General features: G+C 42.8%; 1 protein-coding gene across 2 annotated transcripts in view; it reads left to right on the forward strand.

The window, feature by feature from the left end:
* Positions 1–16,948, forward strand: part of NEBL (nebulette) — a 336,315-nt gene that overhangs the window by 117,559 nt on the left and 201,808 nt on the right. For both annotated transcript variants that reach the window (XM_087857637.1, XM_045787422.2), the window contains exon 3: positions 289–373. In XM_087857637.1, the coding sequence (XP_087713763.1) occupies positions 289–373 (85 nt within the window). The remainder of the gene's footprint in view (positions 1–288; positions 374–16,948) is intronic.

The raw sequence follows: 16,948 nt of genomic DNA on the forward strand, positions 1-16,948 counted from the left end.
TGCGGTTGGAGGGAGAAGCAGAAAGTTAGGAGAGCCTTGAGGATGCTTGGATGCTGACAGGAAGCAGTGAATAGAGAAGCCAAAGTTGAAATTTTGGGAGATAGTGGGGTAACTGGTGATAGAGGGTCATGAGAATAAAGGGGGGAGGGGACCCAGAATAACGATCCAGAGATGGCCCTAGCCACCTCTTTCCAGTGTGATGGGAGGGAAGGATAAAGCAATTTGTGCTAAAGCATCGCTTCACAACATAATATTTTAATTATGTTCTTTTAAAACATTTCTCCACAGACACTACCCAAAGCAGTCCTTCACCACGGTGGCAGATACACCCGAAAACCTTCGCCTGAAACAGCAAAGTGAATTGCAGAGTCAGGTAACTTCTTGAAAGCCTATTTTTGTTACACCGGTACTAACTAGTCGTCAGGAGGCCAGTCTTCTGAGGTTTCGTCCTTGCTCTGTGTCTGCCCGGTGACCGGCCGGTGCAGAGGCTGAAGGCAGCCGCGGGAGGGCGTTGCTGGGGAGATTGCGGCACATCTGTTTTATTCCTGGTCTCGGATCATCCTGACATTCCCGGTTCTGTTATTCACATGGGACTAGGGCAACTAAATGAGTTCTGGTCAGAGTCAGTGTTTCCCAACAATATTGATTTATTTGGTCCTAAATATTTAAAAACATTTTATAAATAGCTTTTCCACACCGCATATGTAGGGGGAAGAAGAGGTGTTAACTTGACCCAGTTGCAGTGCGTGTGGGGCTAACACCCTGTCTGTGTATCTCACACCAGCCACGAGCTTTGTTTTCATCCTGTCACTTTATTCATATTTCTTTCATATGTCACACTGACAGCATGAACAAAGATTAGAACACCACAATTGGCTCCCACTCAACCATTTTGGATGCGAACTTGCCTTCAATATGGTGAAACACACTGGTGAAGACTAGGGATTTAAATGGCAGTATTTTCTGCAGGGACACCCCATCTCTTAGGAGACACAGGGCGCTCTCTTTCAGAGAAGTTATCTTGCCTGCCACACTGTGGGAAGACGGTGAAACGACTACATTGCAGCCCTTTGGTCAACCGTGTAGTAAAACCCCACCAAAGTCGGGGGGGGAGGGAAGACTGAGTTGTAGTCCCCCTTCTGCTGCTCATGGGTTGGGACCTGGGGCCAGCCACTCTGATTCTCTGTGCTCCTGGGAAGTGAGACTGTCTATCTTATCTGGTCTACCTGTCCTGGCTGGCTTCGGTATCAGATAGGTGGTGAGGTGTGAAAGCATTTTGAAAGTTAGCAGGTTATATGACTATGAAGGCTTCTTACTTTTATTAGGGTCCCTGAAAATCCTTGCTATGAAAAAAGGAGAATTACAGAATCTGCGAAGGAAAGAGGAACCTGGCTAATAGGCTTCAAAAATGCCAGTTGTGGCTATTGTAAATGACAGCCGTTAGCTCTCAGTGGTAGCGGATCTAATTATTTCTGTGCAAGCTTATGTGTTCACAGGGGACATTGTGGTTCCCTCCACCCTCTTTCTGGGGGTCTTGGGACCACTTCCCAATCCATTTAGTTGAAGGAAGTAGAACTCAAAGTAGAGTTTGCTGTCGGTTAACAACACCATGAAGACTTGGTTGGCAGTTAGTTTTTGGTTTTGTAAAATGCTAATTCTTGTGTGCTAAGCCATTAGTTCAAAAAATTGAGTGCTGGCCAAAGAAAGGCAGTGTTGCAGAGTCGGCAAGAACACCCCTGCTCATTCACACCGCGGAGGGTGCCAGGACTTGGCTCCAGTCTGTGCAGATCCAATATGCCTTTCTTCTCATCAAGTTAGGATTAATTAGATAATTCTGGAGAAGTACTTCGAGCACATTGGAAAACAGAACTAAATCAAGCAATCAAATATTTGTTTCCTGCCTATTACATGTCCTTGTTCTGTGCAAAAGAATTCATAATTAGGTAATCTTCCCTTCACTGAGCTCACAGGGTGTGTGAGGAAACAGGACTAACATAACCTTACTTTCCCCCACACCCCCGGAAGGCTATCTTTAATGTACAGTAAGGATTCCAGAAGGAAGGGATGAGTGTGGGTTGGACTGGTTGGTGGTTCCTGCTAGAGGTGGATTTGAGTGGAGCCTTGAAGGTTGAGAAAGGATTGGATTTAAACACTTGTCTCCTTCCTTGGAAGGCATTACCGCTCCCTTTCGGTTCAATTAGTGGTGACAGGTGCCTTGAGCTGGGCCCAGGAAGAAGCCTTTAGTGTTTTCCTCCTGCGTGCCTGCCTCTTGGAAATACAAAGAGAAAAGGAACTCACTGTTTGACGAAGGCTGATTTTATTCTCTGTCACGGAGCAAAGTGCAAGCTTCAGAAGGTTCTGATAGGCTGGTGGGACAGAGCTGATGCAGGACGGCGCAAAGCGCTGTGGGGTCTCCAAGCGGGGGTCAGGTGAAGGCATCGGAATCTCCTTTAGATTTTGTTCCAGTGTCATCTCTAGAAAGAAATGTAGGACTTCTTCAACAGATAGGATGGGAAATTCAGCTCAATTCAAGAAACACATATTGACTATGTACTATTGCAACAGACTGTGCAGGGCACTTCGGATATCAAGGCATCATCATCATCATCAATCTTGCTATATTCTGCGCACAGAATTTTACATGTATTGTTCCATTTAGTCTCAAACAGCCCTGTGAGACACATATTTATGATTACTATCCCTGTTTATTTTATTTTTAAAAGATTTTATTTATTTGAGAGCGAGAGAGGGAGAGAGCACGAGTAGGGGAAGAGAGGGAGAAGCAGACACCCCACTGAGCAGGAAGCCCAGCACAGGCTTGATCCCATGACCCTGAGGTCACGGCCTGAGCAGAAGGCAGATGCTTAACCAACTGAGCCATCCAAGGGCCCCTGTTATCCCTATTTAGATGAAGCACTCCACCTTTAGAGACTTTAGATAACTTGTCCTTGCAAACTTAGTAAGGAGTTGAACTTGGAATAGAATCCACATCTGTGAACCCCCATTACCCACACTCTTAACCATGGCCCTGGTCCCCTTATTCAAAAGGCACCCAGAAAAGGAGATCCATAAGCAAATAGTTATAGTGCAAGGTTATAGGACAGCGTATGCAAAGGTAGGATTTTGCATAAAGTACAAAGTCCCTCATAGGAAGAAGTCCTTCTCCCCTTCTTCCTCCTCATTCTCAGCAGTGGTATTTTTCTGAGTGACAGATGAAAACACTTCTATAAGAGCATTTCTGCTTTTGCAAAGGCACAGAAAAGTATCTACCCAAATGGTGACATTCATTAATGGCAACTGATTCAATTTTAGTGTTTTAAATAACTCGGTACTGTGGCAGAGTGTTTTGACATCAAGAAATCTGAACAGCCCAAAAGTTTTGGTGGAAAATTGACTATTAACATTTTATTTACTTGTTTGTAATTATTTGCAGTACTAAATGAGTCAAATCTGCTCATAAGTTTGGAGATTCTGAAATCCTCTTTTAGCGTTGTTTGGTTAAAACTAGTTCTTTTCTTTCTGTTCGTTAGCTTATCAAAGGAGCCAAAATGAGGGAAAAACAAAAACTAAGTTTTGTTCAACCTAAAAAGTTATTTATAGGTACGCATTGTTATGTTCTCTTTTTTCTTCCTTTATCTTTTTCTCCCTCTATTTTTGAGAGGGTTGTAAACACTGCCAGCATTTCCCCCCCCAAAGTGTTAAACCCTCTCAAGCTTTTTTTGGGATTTGTAATAGGTGCCAGATTGTCATAATAAAATGGTGAGAAATATTAGAAAATAAACAAGCAAACCATGAGTTAGTTTTTTTGAGCTGGTGGTAGGCAGTGGTTTCCAGGCATTCTCCTGCCTACAGACAAACAGGTGCATGCCCGCTTGGCCAGCTCCCAGCTGCGGTGGGACAGGGGCTGCCCTGGCACCGGGCAGTTGAGCTGGGTGAGTGGGGGGTGGGTGGGAAGAGGGGGAAGCACTTCCATTGTCACTAACTCTCTCTTCATCCCATATCACAGGATGGACTGCTTCAAAGACATAGTGTAAATAGTGGTCGGCGCCCCCACTGGCCCACAGTAGCCACTGTCTACAGGGAGCAAAAGTAAAACTCTACTCTTAGTGGTATTAGTAACACTCGGTTTCACCTGTGGGGCCTCAGGCTGTCATCGCTGCAAGCCTGGGGACTGGCATAATATCCTCTTTCTGTAGGAAAGTGAGCCCAGAGTTCCAAAGCCCTGCCTTAGAAACTAAACGGGAATTGGGACTCTTTGTAAGGGGGGAATCTCTAAAGTTGAAACACTTGAGCCTCGTGAAAGCCCCTCAGGAGAAATATTTTCTTGATGTGTTATTTTAATAGTATGCTGTCGCAAACATTTCCTTTTTCAGGCTGTGTAGCATACTCTTTCTGGAAGGAAAGGCACAGCTGTTTTGAGTGTCTGGGTCGGGGTCGGCAGACTTCTTAAAGCGGTGGAAAAGGTTCTTCAGCGGCATGATGAGGGGAAGGCCCCGTAGAAAGAGAACCAGTGGGGCCGTTGTGGCTGACACCAGGGGCAGCGGCCAGATCCCTGTTCTGTCCCCATCGTCCACCTGCTTCTCGTCCGTCTCCTTACTCCCAGGGCCGGGGGGTGACTGTCTTCGGAAACCCTGGCCCTCTGTAGGGCAGAGTTCTGCGAAATACAGCTCCTGGTGAGGACGAAACGGGAGCTGCATTTCGTTGTTTATGTGATTGGCTTAGCTGTTTGCAATCATGCTGAAAATAATAGAGATTTTGGGCTCACTGTGTTCTTAAATGGAGTGTGTGTAATTTATGGGTGCTGATAAGATGAAAGATGGAAAATGATGATGGAGAGAATACAAATCATTCCGCAACCTTTGAGTCTTCATTTTGTAATCTGCGCTGATTCTTTTTTAATCTTCCGTGTCTCTGCGGAGGCATGAGGCACATGGTTCGCAGGGAAAACAATATAGGATAGCAGGAAGGGTGAGAAGGGAACGTGGCTTTTTATAGGGAACATAATCGTTAGATGTCTTTGTGGGGGAAATGAAGACACGTGTTTAATATAAACCTCTGGGAGCTCGAGGAGGTCGGGCTGCGGCCTGCTCTCTCGTTCTCCAGCTTGCCCTTGGCACCTTTCTGTACTCCTCATTCTATGCGTGCAGTTCCTGAGGGTTTTCTCAGTTATCTGCCATCTAACCATCCGTAAGGTGTTAACTACTTACCTAAACCATGTTGTGTTTTACTGGTGTGTCATTGAACACTGACTTCCTTCAAAGCAACAAAACCCTGACTCAGGAATGGTTGGAAGGCAGTTGGGGAGATACTTGGATAGTATTCTCTGGGTGCTTCAAATCCAATCCTGAGGGCCCCCACCCAGCCATAAATCTGACCTGCATGTCACTTCCCACAGAGCACCAATCTCAGGTCACACTGGGGGCACCGTCATGAGCAAAACCCAGGTAAAGTCCTCTGTCTCTGGGGATTTGTGGTTTAGTCGGGGAGAGGATGGTAATAAAAAATTAATAAAAATAGGTAACATTGCAACTGTGACAAGATCTGCAGGGAGAGTAGTGTGTATTTTAATTATTTTTCAGGGAGTTGGAGGCTGGGGTACTTTTCTGCAGACAAATGCATAACAGGATCTCGGTCCGGTTGGCTGCCTCCTGCCTGGCTGTGGGTCCCATTTCTAATGCCCACCAATTTCTTTGTTTCCACTTCCTGACCTTAGCTGACTCTCCTTATCTCTTCCCTGGGTCCTCTTCTCACTCCTTATCTCATCCGACAACCTCAGCCTTCTAAAACTGTCTCCAGGTAGTTTTTGTGGGGAATTCTTGTATTCTTGGGCGAGAGGCCTTCCATATGTGCCTTTTTTATTTTCTCTTTTCTTTGAACCCAATTTTGGCAGCTTTATAGTTCCCATCTTCTGATTTTGCACCATTCTGATCCTACAGCGATGCTTTTTACTTCCCGCAATAAGCACTTTCTCGTGTACGTGAGGGTGAAAGTTCATAGAGAGAAGCTTCGGCATGTTTCATAGCAGGGTTTCGAGACTGTGGTAATGATGAGAGATTATGTTTCCCATATAGGAAGGGATGAATGTGAGTGAGAACTTCAAAGGAGAAATATTAATTCACTTGATGTGGCACATTGCTTCCAGGGAACATAGCATGCTGTGCAGATGTCAACTCTAACCCTCACGATTTCCCACAAGTCAGATCGTTTTTCTATCTTGCTTCTGGATAAAATGATGTAAGAGACAAAAACGTCAGTCGTGACAGACAGCAAAATAACCAAGATGTTTTGATTTGCTGTGTCATGAGGGGGTTTTAGAACTTTTCATCACAGGGGCCTGGCCTTCTACTCCTCGGCCTCCGGAAATGACCCATATTCTTTCCATCTGGTCCCAGAGTCCCGGCATGCGGGTTCTTTGGTGCCCTCCTGGCTCATCTCGTCTCGTCTTTCCGTGATTCCCACAGCTCACGGTGGAGGACGTGAGGGCTGTACTTTGTGCGGCCAGCCTACAGGTTATTTGTCATTATTCTCTGGGCCTGAATCAGATGACTGGTCCTTCAATGAGGCATTGGAATATGTACCTATCAGTTTTGCAGCTCTGGGATCGTGACTATAACAGCTATGAAGAAGAGAATATTTTAACATTCTTAAATGAATGTGTCTTTCATCCTTCTCTTCTATAAATCATGTTCTGACATACCACCTCACATTTGTGACTCTAAAGAAAGGTGACGAGTAAACCGCACTTTGAGAAGGAGAAAATATGGTCCCCATGTAAAGAGGACTGTCCGTCCCCTTTTGGCCATGGTAGATTATAGAAGGAAGGCAGAAAAATCAGTCTGAAACATGACCCCCCCTTTCTCTTCTGGCTGAAGTCTCTGAGAGGGACGATGGGGAAGCGTGGTAGGTAGATGGAGGGAGAGGAAGAGACAGAGAAGACCACCTCACAGGACCTACTCCCGACTTCTTCCCACCCGAACAGTGAGCTTCCACAGCATAATGGGCATGGAGAGAACCTGAATTTTGTTCCTAGCATCTCAGTGTCTCACGTGGCATGGAGGGTGAGGGAAGTCCCAGCACATCTTGCAGAGGAATGTCGAGGGCACTTGCTGGGGAGCTGCCACCGTCGGAACACTGTGTCCCTGCCATCGGAGGTAGCTTATGCAGGTGGGGAGAAGTTGTAAGATCTCAGGGAGGAAGGACGGATTTGACAGGTGGTACTACCAGACTTCTTCTGAGCCAAGGGGAGAATACACCATGATGTCACCAGCCACAGCCTTCAGCAGTGGACGTTAGTGACCAAGCGGACAAGGAGAGGCCACTGAGGCCAAAGGAAGAAGAGAGAAAGAGTGAATATGAATGTGGAATCAAGACTTCCCTCTTCCTTCGCTCTGAAGTCACACTTCCTTCACTCCCTGCTCACGTATGCTTGGATGCCATATTGGAGCGGAGACAGGAAGCAGGAGGAAATCTGAATATACCTAAGTTGTTTCAATCATTGAGTGGGTTTGCTTTAATCGCTGAGATTAAAGTTAGTTCCTTCCACTTTAGCAGGATGGGGACTTGTGAGGAATAGCAGAGCAGCTGTAGGAAATAGACATTTATTTTTTTATCTGAATACATTGTAAGTAAATTGCTAACCTTTCATTTTATTTGGTAAAATAAGAGTGCTTAGACCAGCCATCCAGAGATCTGGGTTCGAGTCCTGCTTCTGCCACTAAGTGTGACTTTGGGTACCATTGACTTTTGATCTTTTCAGGACATAAAATAATGGGTTGTACTAGATAATTTTTAGAATTCCCTCCAGTTACAATGATCTTGACTGTAGTACAAAAGTGTTCTGCTGTAACATCTCAGGATAGCAAAGATCAAAAGAACTTAAAGAAAAGGAATTGCTATTCTTTTTTTTGTCTGCCAAAATAATAATTGTCAGACCTTCCCTTTCATTTGACTATCCCTTTAAAAGCTTATTCCCCAGACTAAACTCAGGTATTTGTTTAAGGTCATAGGTCTGAGGAAGTTGATGGGCAAATCAGTTTCACATTGGAAGATCGGTCTAATTTTGCACCAAACATGTTTAAAAATAGCAGAGGACAAAAGAAGACAAAAATAGCTACAGTCATAATATCCATTCACTGATAGCAACTGGTCTCATTTTTAGTTTTATTTCTTGAATTTTCTAGGTAGAAGTAACTAGAATAACTGTACATATTAGTATACTTTTAGGAAGTATCTTAGTTATTTTAGCTCACTTCCTTTATGCTTTCTTATTTTAAATTGTTTTCTTGAATGGCTTTGATTGATTATGTGGTAGCTTTTGGACTTTAAAAGTTAGTGTTTTCTCCCTACTGTGTTGTTTGTTTTCTACCACCCCCTTGTCCTTTCTAGAAGCAATTTGTTCCACTGAGGCTTACAATCTTGAGTTGGTTCAAGCAGTCCCTCCAGGGTGAAAGATGGTGCTGATCAGTATGGAGAAGCTCTTGTGAAGCAGACCCATTTCATTCAATTAGTAGCTTCATGAGATGGAATCTTTCTCAATACTCTTCATTGATTAATATTTTTTTCCCCTGATAATGTAATTTTGAATGGAGGACACTGCTCTGAAATCACTGCTTCGTCATGGAATCGGGCACCAGGACCCAATCTGTAGTAGGTACTGGATTCAGGGAAGGCAGAATGGCAGCCAGCCACACACAGCAGACTTTCTTAGTGCACCTAGTGTTTTGATTCTCGTAAAGTACTTCTGTTTTCTTTTATCAGAAATTATTTGGCTTAGTTATCATTTCACTTTACCTCAGAACTTTGCTTCTAGCTTCCACTGACTTCGGAATGGCCACCTGCTGGGATTCCTCAGGGGCCTTGTAAAGATGGAAGTTGGCCTACGGATTGCCGTGCAGAAGGAGCACTCTGTTGGCTTCATTCTTTTAAAAAGCGTCTATTGGAACAATCATTGTGTCGTATCCTCAAATGAGATCTCTACGTGGGCTTCTGAGAACATTGATTGTACTCATTTAATGGAGTGCTCCTTATGCCCAAACGTCTGAAGAGAACAGTTTGAATTTCCCTCCCTTCCTTCACCCCTCCCTGCCTCTCGTTGGATTTTTGGTGAAGTCAAGGGTCAAGAGGATGGCAAGTCAGGAATTAAATGAACACAAATGTGATCCTATCTAGAAGGGAAGTTCTGGCCTCCTTTGGACTGACATGCTGAGTTTCCATTTACATGGAATTGTTTTTACTTCAAGGGAATCTGTAATCTGCAAATATCTACTAAGGGAAATCTAACAAGCACCTCAAGCTACAGATTTAGCTTCCCAGGCACACAGTGCTTGTAGACATCAAACAACTAAATAGACTGAATTTCACATTCTTTCTTAAAACTAAAGAAGTGAAGGAGAGTGAAGCCAAGGATCCTAACCTATTTTTAAACAGCCAATCGGAGAGCCATTATACAGTCTTTTTTCTTTATCTCTAGAATTGCTATAATGCTTATAAATCATTAAAATTAAAACTAAAATAAATCTTAACTACGTTTCTGCTATTGCACAGAGAACATATACTTAACAAGATTTCCTTAGGATTGGGTGATTGTCAAGGCTCGGAAATGTTTCATTCGAGAATATTTTACTCTCTAGAGGGATGCCACTTAAAGTCTTAGATATGTATCTGTACTATATTACCATATATAATACATATATATGTATATTGCATATATGTATACATGCATATAACACACATATATGATATACATGTATTTATATACATGTTTATACATAGGTATATAATATGCATATATAGTCATACATATACACACATATATAATAAAGCTAACTTGGGAAGACAATGTTCTTTTTTTTTTTTTGAAAGATTTTATTTATTTATTCATTCGACAGAGATAGAGACAGCCAGCGAGAGAGGGAACACAAGCAGGGGGAGTGGGAGAGGAAGAAGCAGGCTCATAGCAGAAGAGCCTGATGTGGGGCTCGATCCCATAACGCCGGGATCATGCCCTGAGCCGAAGGCAGACGCTTAACCGCTGTGCCACCCAGGCGCCCCTAAATAAATAAAATCTTAAAAAAAAAAAATTCTCTCTCTCCTTTTGCCCCTTCTCCCCTCAAATAAATAAAGAAATCTTTAAAAAAAAAGAATGAAGAACTAGACACTTTCTTGAGAGGTAGACAGATGCCTATCTAATTCTTTCTTGCCACTAATCACAAATCAAGAAGAATCATGATATTCTTGATTTCAAAAGTTTACTAGCAGAGAAGTCCTCATTTAAGGACTTACCCATATTTCCTGTAATTTAATTTCATATAAAGCTGTTTCAGTTATTTACTGATTTAATCTATGCTTATTGAATACCTCCTTTGGTCAGACCCTGCCTGCCCTTAAGGTGAGGGTGTGTGGAGAGAAGCCGCCCCCCTGGGGAAAAAGAAGCAACCAAGGAAAGGCACAGCTCTTGGCTTAGCGGGGTTTATTGGGTCTCCTCGAAAGATCTTCTCCAAAATTCTGTAAACTCTTATTTTTTTCTGTACCCCGTTTGGCTTTCTCCTCTCACTGTACTGAAATGTTTACTCCTTCTTTGAAAGGAAGCCCAGATTGACTCTCCCTTACATGGATCAAATACCAAGTGCTCTGAGAAACAATATATTGGAGAAGAAATGACCTTTCATCTGGTTTTGGAAATAGTTCTCTCTGTTTTTTGTTTCCCAGCACCCATGTCCCCTCCCACCCCCCTTTTTAAGTACCCATGCCCTTTTGTAAACTATTTGTAGAGCTTGTTTCTTCTTAAAATAATGTGGATGAAAAATGTTTTTGATTATTTTATGGACACCGGAAACCTTCTCTAATAAAATCCACTTTTTTTTGGTTGTCATCAAGAGAATTAAATCATGTCATCAGCAATACCCAACCCTCTTGTTATCCTCCAGACTCCAGAGGAGAGGCTCCTAACCCTCTTTGGGTCGGGGGCCCCTTTGGAAATTTGATGAAAGCCATTGAACTTCTCCTTTGAAAAAGGTACAAAAGCAAAAATATGCCAACTTTAGAATATAATTGCAGGGAGTTCATGGGAGAGTGAAGGCCATTGGAGTCCCAAGCTTTAGGGGGAGTGGCCAGATTGGCCAATGGGAGGAAGAGGACTGGATGAGTTTAGAGGTGCAACGGAGACTAGAGGATTGTTTCAGAAATATTATGGATTCCCTGCCTTCTAAGCACAATTTTATTTTATCTTGATTAAAATAGTAGCTATTTTGGAAATGTGAAATGTCACTACCTTAAAAAGTGCCAAAACTTAAAAAATACATATATTCTTTAATTCAGTAGTTCTACTCCTGGGAATCTCTGTTGTATGAACAAAATCATCAGCATATAAGGCATATGTACAAGGATCTCTAGGACAGCATTATTGGTAGTAGCAAAACCCAGGAAGCAGGGTGAAAGCCCATTAAGAAGGTAATGGAAGAATAAATTATGATAATCCATACCCTAGAATATCATGCAGCCATTAGAATGAATGAAATAGAGGTAGACCAGATGCCTTATAGGGATGTCTACGTGGTATTGTTCAATAAGAAATACAGATAGAGAAAAGTATATAAATTCTCAAACTTTCCCTGTGTGTATGTGTATGCGTTTCTTTGTCTGTATTTGCTTATGTCTGATGGAGATGATATGTGTGGGGAGAAAAATATGGACTAATATATACTAACTCTTAACACTGGTTCTTGGGACTTATCTATGGTGAACCAAACAAAGAGGGAAAAAGGTATATAAATATACCTGTATATATGTATACACATACATGTGGGTAGACATAAAAAGAAATAAAATAATGATTTAGAAGCATATTTGCTGATATGCATTTGACAGTACGTTCTTTGACTTCTTTCACAGTCAGTGACACTAGAGGTTTTCAGTTCACTTTGGTGGGACTTACTTGGCCCATTTGGCCAGCCTAGGCTCTCCCTGCTTGCTGACTTGTTAGATGAATTTCCTGTGATTTATTGCTCTAAAGTTATTTGGTCTTTAACAGATGCTTATTGGATGTCTGTTTTGTGTGTGGACTAGGTTTTGTGCTGGGGAGTACTGAGAGAACTACACCATTCGTGTGTGTGTATGCATGTGTGCATGTAGGTGTCTGCACGTGTATGTGCACACGCGTGTATATGTGTGTGCCTGTGTGTAGGTGTATGTTTGTGTATGTACGTATGTGTGTGTATGTGTGTGTGCATGTGCATGTATTTAGGTGTGTGTAAGTGTACATGCGCATATGTCTGTAGGTGTGTAGGTGTGTGTGTATGTGTATATGTGTGAGTGTGTATGTGTATAGGTATATGTGTGTATGTGCTTATGCATATGTTTGTAAGTGTGTAGGTATGTGTATGTGTGGATGTGTATATATGTGTGTCTGTGTCTGTGTGTGCAAATGCATGAGTGTAGGTGTGTAGGTGTGTAAGTGTATGTGCATGTGTGTATGTGAGTGTATGTGTGTGTGTGTTTGTGTGTACAAATCAGGGATTGTTTGCAGCTGCATTTGCGCTTCCTCCTTTTTGTCTGTTGTGTTTCTGTTTATTTGGTTGTGGGTGTGTACAATGGAGCACATAGGTGCTGCTCTCATGTCAGTAAGAACCTAAGAATTTGTTTGGAGTGAGATCTTGATTTTCCTGCTTTGCTTAATTAAATATCTTATTGTCAAATTGTCCAGCTTTCCTTCAGAAATGCCGAGAGACCTCGAGAAAGGACAGTACTTGAGAAGATTTTAGAGGAAAAAGAAGTGTGCGAGATGCTTCCTGTATATCAGTATTTCTCAAAATTGGGGTTTCGTGTGTCACAGTTACCTGGTGAGCATGTTGAAGATGCCCGTTTGTGGGCCCGGCCCCAGACCCACCCAGAGGGAGTCCAGAAATCTGCACCATTACTAAGTGCCCCATGCCATTCTTACACAGGCGAATTTTGAGAGCTAGTTCCATCAAATTTTGTTTCAAATAATGAGGCCTTCTGGCATTTTTACCCCCACAATTTTACCAAGACCTTTCCATATCTTTGAATTCCTTTTCTGTATGGTGTGGGAAAGCTTGGCTATTCTGCCGTGTGGAAGCTGGCTCACGTTCCCTGGTTTCTCATCCTGCTGCTCTGTAGGATTGACCTGCACGTGTAAGGCAGGATCCTCGGAGTTCTGTGCGGCTGTACCAGGCTTCTGAAAGTGTGTGCCACTGCTCTGTTTCCAGGTCAAGGCAATAGAGATAAGAGGAGGGATTCCTTAATTCAGTTTTAAGACATTTAGGCATTTGACTCAGCAGATGCGCTTATAAAAATTTTTCTAATATTGAAATAGCTTTTTATTTTCATCTTTTTAAAAAAAGATTTATTTATTTATTTTTAGAGAGAGCAATAGAGAGAGAGAGAGAGAGAATGAACATGAAAGCAGGAGGAGGGGCAGAGGGGGAGGGAGGGAGGGAATCCTCAGGCAGACTCCCCGCTGAGCACAGAGCCGACACGGGGCTCGATCCCGGGACCCTGAGATCATGACCTGAGCCGAAACCAAGAGTCGGCTGCCTAACTGACTGAGCCACCCAGGTGCCCCTTATTTTCATCTTTTTGCTCATTAGCAATGCCTGCATTTTAGAAGAGATTTTATTAAGAGAAAACTTGTTACTACCAAACATGCACAATTTCTTTCGGACTCTAAGGAAATGAGTGTAGGTCCGAAAGGGACTAAAATGTTTTGAAGAATCAATAATCCGATGGTCAAATCCAAATGTTTTCAATGTTACAGAGTAACTATATTCGTACAGATTAGAGAAAATTTCAGGTTATGATGTGTTTTATTATTTGCAGCTATAGAAGTAAAATTGGAATGCACACACGAGGCAACGTTTTTTGGGCATTCTTGATGCGTTGGACCATTTTTGGTTTATTTACAAACATTCCTAATAGAGACAAAAACTGAAAATGTTTTTTAAGATATCTAAGATTTATCCCCTTTCCCTCATTTCTCCCCCAACCCTTTTATCTGAAATGTCAAAATAATTGAAGGGAAGGTTAGTTCACATGGTAAGAACTATGTGACCATTTTTCTACATTGCTCATGTGATTGTACCTGTGTAGACAACACCCTTAGTACAATTCGGATTAGAAAGGCCCTGTCTGAGAACCTTTGATCTCCACAGCAGGATATATACACCCAAAGTCGATGCAGGAAACGCATGACATCATCCCTCAATCAATAATCATCGATTGAGTAGAGTTGGTTTCAGAACTGCCTCGAGGGATACAGAAGGAAGAGTCATAGTTTCTGTCTTTGAAGAACGATCTAGTTCAGAAAGTAGTTCAAATGTGCATGCTGTCACATGGTACTGTAACAAAAGACCCTTTTAAGAAATACTAGGGAAACCAGCACGAGAGGAATGATTGTGGGACAGGAGGGGGCTGAACAGCAGAGACATGAGTTGGCAGAGAGGCAGATTCAAACAGGAGCAAGACATGAGGTAGGCTTGAGCTGGTCCCATCCAAAAAGTGCCAGCAGGACCGTGTGGGAGGTCAGTCCAGGAGAGTCAGGTGGGAAACAAACCTATTAATTGAGTTTTAAATCTTTAATTTTCTGGGGAGTTATGATTTGAGAAATTCATTTGTATCATAAAATACAAAGATCATTGAAGAGATCTTTGACAAGGTAAATGGTCTACAGTTTAGGCTTTCCCACTGTAGGTGGGAGCTAAGTGCTAGATGACTAATTCCTGGTGTCTATCTGCAATTCTAGAAGACATTTTTTTTTCCCAGCATGAGGCACAAAACTCTGCTACAATTATTTTTGAGTAATTTTTTTATGACTCATATCAGTGAGACTCTTGTAAATTAACATTTAAAAGAACAATGGTTCAACCACATTAAAAAACCTCCCTCTTTCCCATCTCAGAGATCTTTTCCTCTTGTCTAAAAAGTACCTACTTCGTTTTAGAGATTGGCATTTATACTGAGCCAGTGCATTTTTTTTTTCCTCTAGAAAGGAAAAAAAGAAACACAGAAAAACCCACTAAGCAAACAAATCACCTGATTACTACCTACAGAGAAAAAAGCTGGCTTTATTTTTTTCTTGTGCATGTTTTTTTAGATCAATGCTTAGATGAGAAATAGTTGTAATAGAAACATAGAGAACCCGTTTGGATATTGGCGTAGTGGGTGTAGAGAATGGGTACATTAAATTGATTAAATTGCTGTCTAACAGAGCAAGGGAGCCAGTTCGTATCTTCTATTGGGAAACAAAACATATGACTGTTAAAAAGAAACAAAAAAACTTAGTTTTGAAGGAGAGCGTTGACTTGCCAAGGAACATTAAACTTCTACTATCTGTTCACACGTGGAGTGGGAATTCAGGTCTGACAGTAGATGAGCTTTTTCCTGACAGTCTTCATCTCTCTGACACCTTGCCTGCTACCTTCTGGAGAGAAAGCGGGTTCTCTAGAAGCTGAGAAGGGGATGCTTTGCTGGCTCTCCCCCCTCCACTGTGCTTGCTGCCGTCATCCTCTGCCCTTGGTTTCCAACTTGGACTTTCACGACTATCTGACCACTGCCTTCCTTCTCTGCTTTCATTGTACTTGGTTTCCCTTCAGCACATCAGCTTTACGCCAGATCTTTGTCAGTCTCCCAAATGGCAGAGCACCCAGAAAGACTAGACATACGTTACGGGTGTCCTCTGCTCCACGCAAAACTTTTGCTGACTTACATCCATTTCGGGACATGCCTTTCTTGTTTCAGAGGCTTTCTTTCTGTTTGCAATAAGTATTTAACCCTTCCATCTCCAAATGTGTTCAGAGTGTATTTTTTTTTTTTTAAAGATTTATTTATTTTAGAGAGAAAGAGAGAGAGAGTGAGCAGGCATGGTGGGGAGAGGCCTGAGGGAGAGAGAATCTTCAAGCAGACTCCCTGCTGAGCACAGAGCCCACACTGGGCTCAATCCCATGACCCTGAGATCGTGACCTGAGCCGAAACCGAGAGTCAGATGCTTAACCGACTGAGCCACCCAGGCGCCCTCAGAGTTTAGATTTAGACAGATTCTAAGCCCACCCGATTTTTTAGTACAGATATTTCACTCTCTCCTTTGCAAGTGCTGATTTCCCGTTCAGTCCTTTATGTGGGAATGGCCTCTTTTTCTGCAGAGACTTCTGCTGTTTGTGGGAGGTCCAGCATCTGGCGACCCTGTGTAGATGGGGAAGGTGACAGGCTTTGTTTGGGCCAGGAAAGTCTCTTTTGACTGAGAACATAAGTAAAACCAGCATTGTCCCACAGCGTGGCATTGGGCACTGAGCTAAACCACGCACTTCAGCTGTCGCTTAGGGCCCCCTGCGTGGCTGTTCATGTGGGTCATGCTGAGGCCAAACTGACACTTCACAGCGGAAGATAATACATGTGTCGTGGTGGCCACAGTCCCCTTCGGCCCCATCTCCCTGACATTTCCCTTCCCCTCTGCCTAGCGACCAAAGTCCTTTCTGAGTCAGAGATTCACCGATGGCTTTGAGGATGGTGATATCGCCCCGGGCGAGCATCCGACATAGAACAGTCCATGGCTGCAGTTAGAGCTTAATTTTTAAAAACCTTTCATCAGGGAAGGAGGCTCTTTAGAGTAAATGAGTGCATTGCTTGAAATCATCTGCCGTGTAGTCTTCATTATATTCCTTAGTCATTATGGTTTGTATCACATGGTCTTTTCTCAAACATCAGCCTGGTGAACCAACGATGAAATTGCATTTCTTTGAATTAGAGTACAGATTATTATGGGAGAAAAAAGACATTAGAGGGGAAACGTTCATGTTTATGTTTGAATAAATACAAACGGCTTAACGGCCTCAGAGGCAGTTAAAGGAGAGCTTGCAAGGGAACATGGGACCGTCACCCCTTGTTGCTCGAGACGTGTCTTCGGGTGAGTGGAGGTAAAACACTCTGACTTCTCGAATCC

The sequence above is a fragment of the Ursus americanus genome, chromosome 31, assembly GCF_024610735.1.
Source record: "Ursus americanus isolate L20-20 chromosome 31, mUrsAme1.1.p, whole genome shotgun sequence".
NCBI lineage: Eukaryota > Metazoa > Chordata > Mammalia > Carnivora > Ursidae > Ursus > Ursus americanus.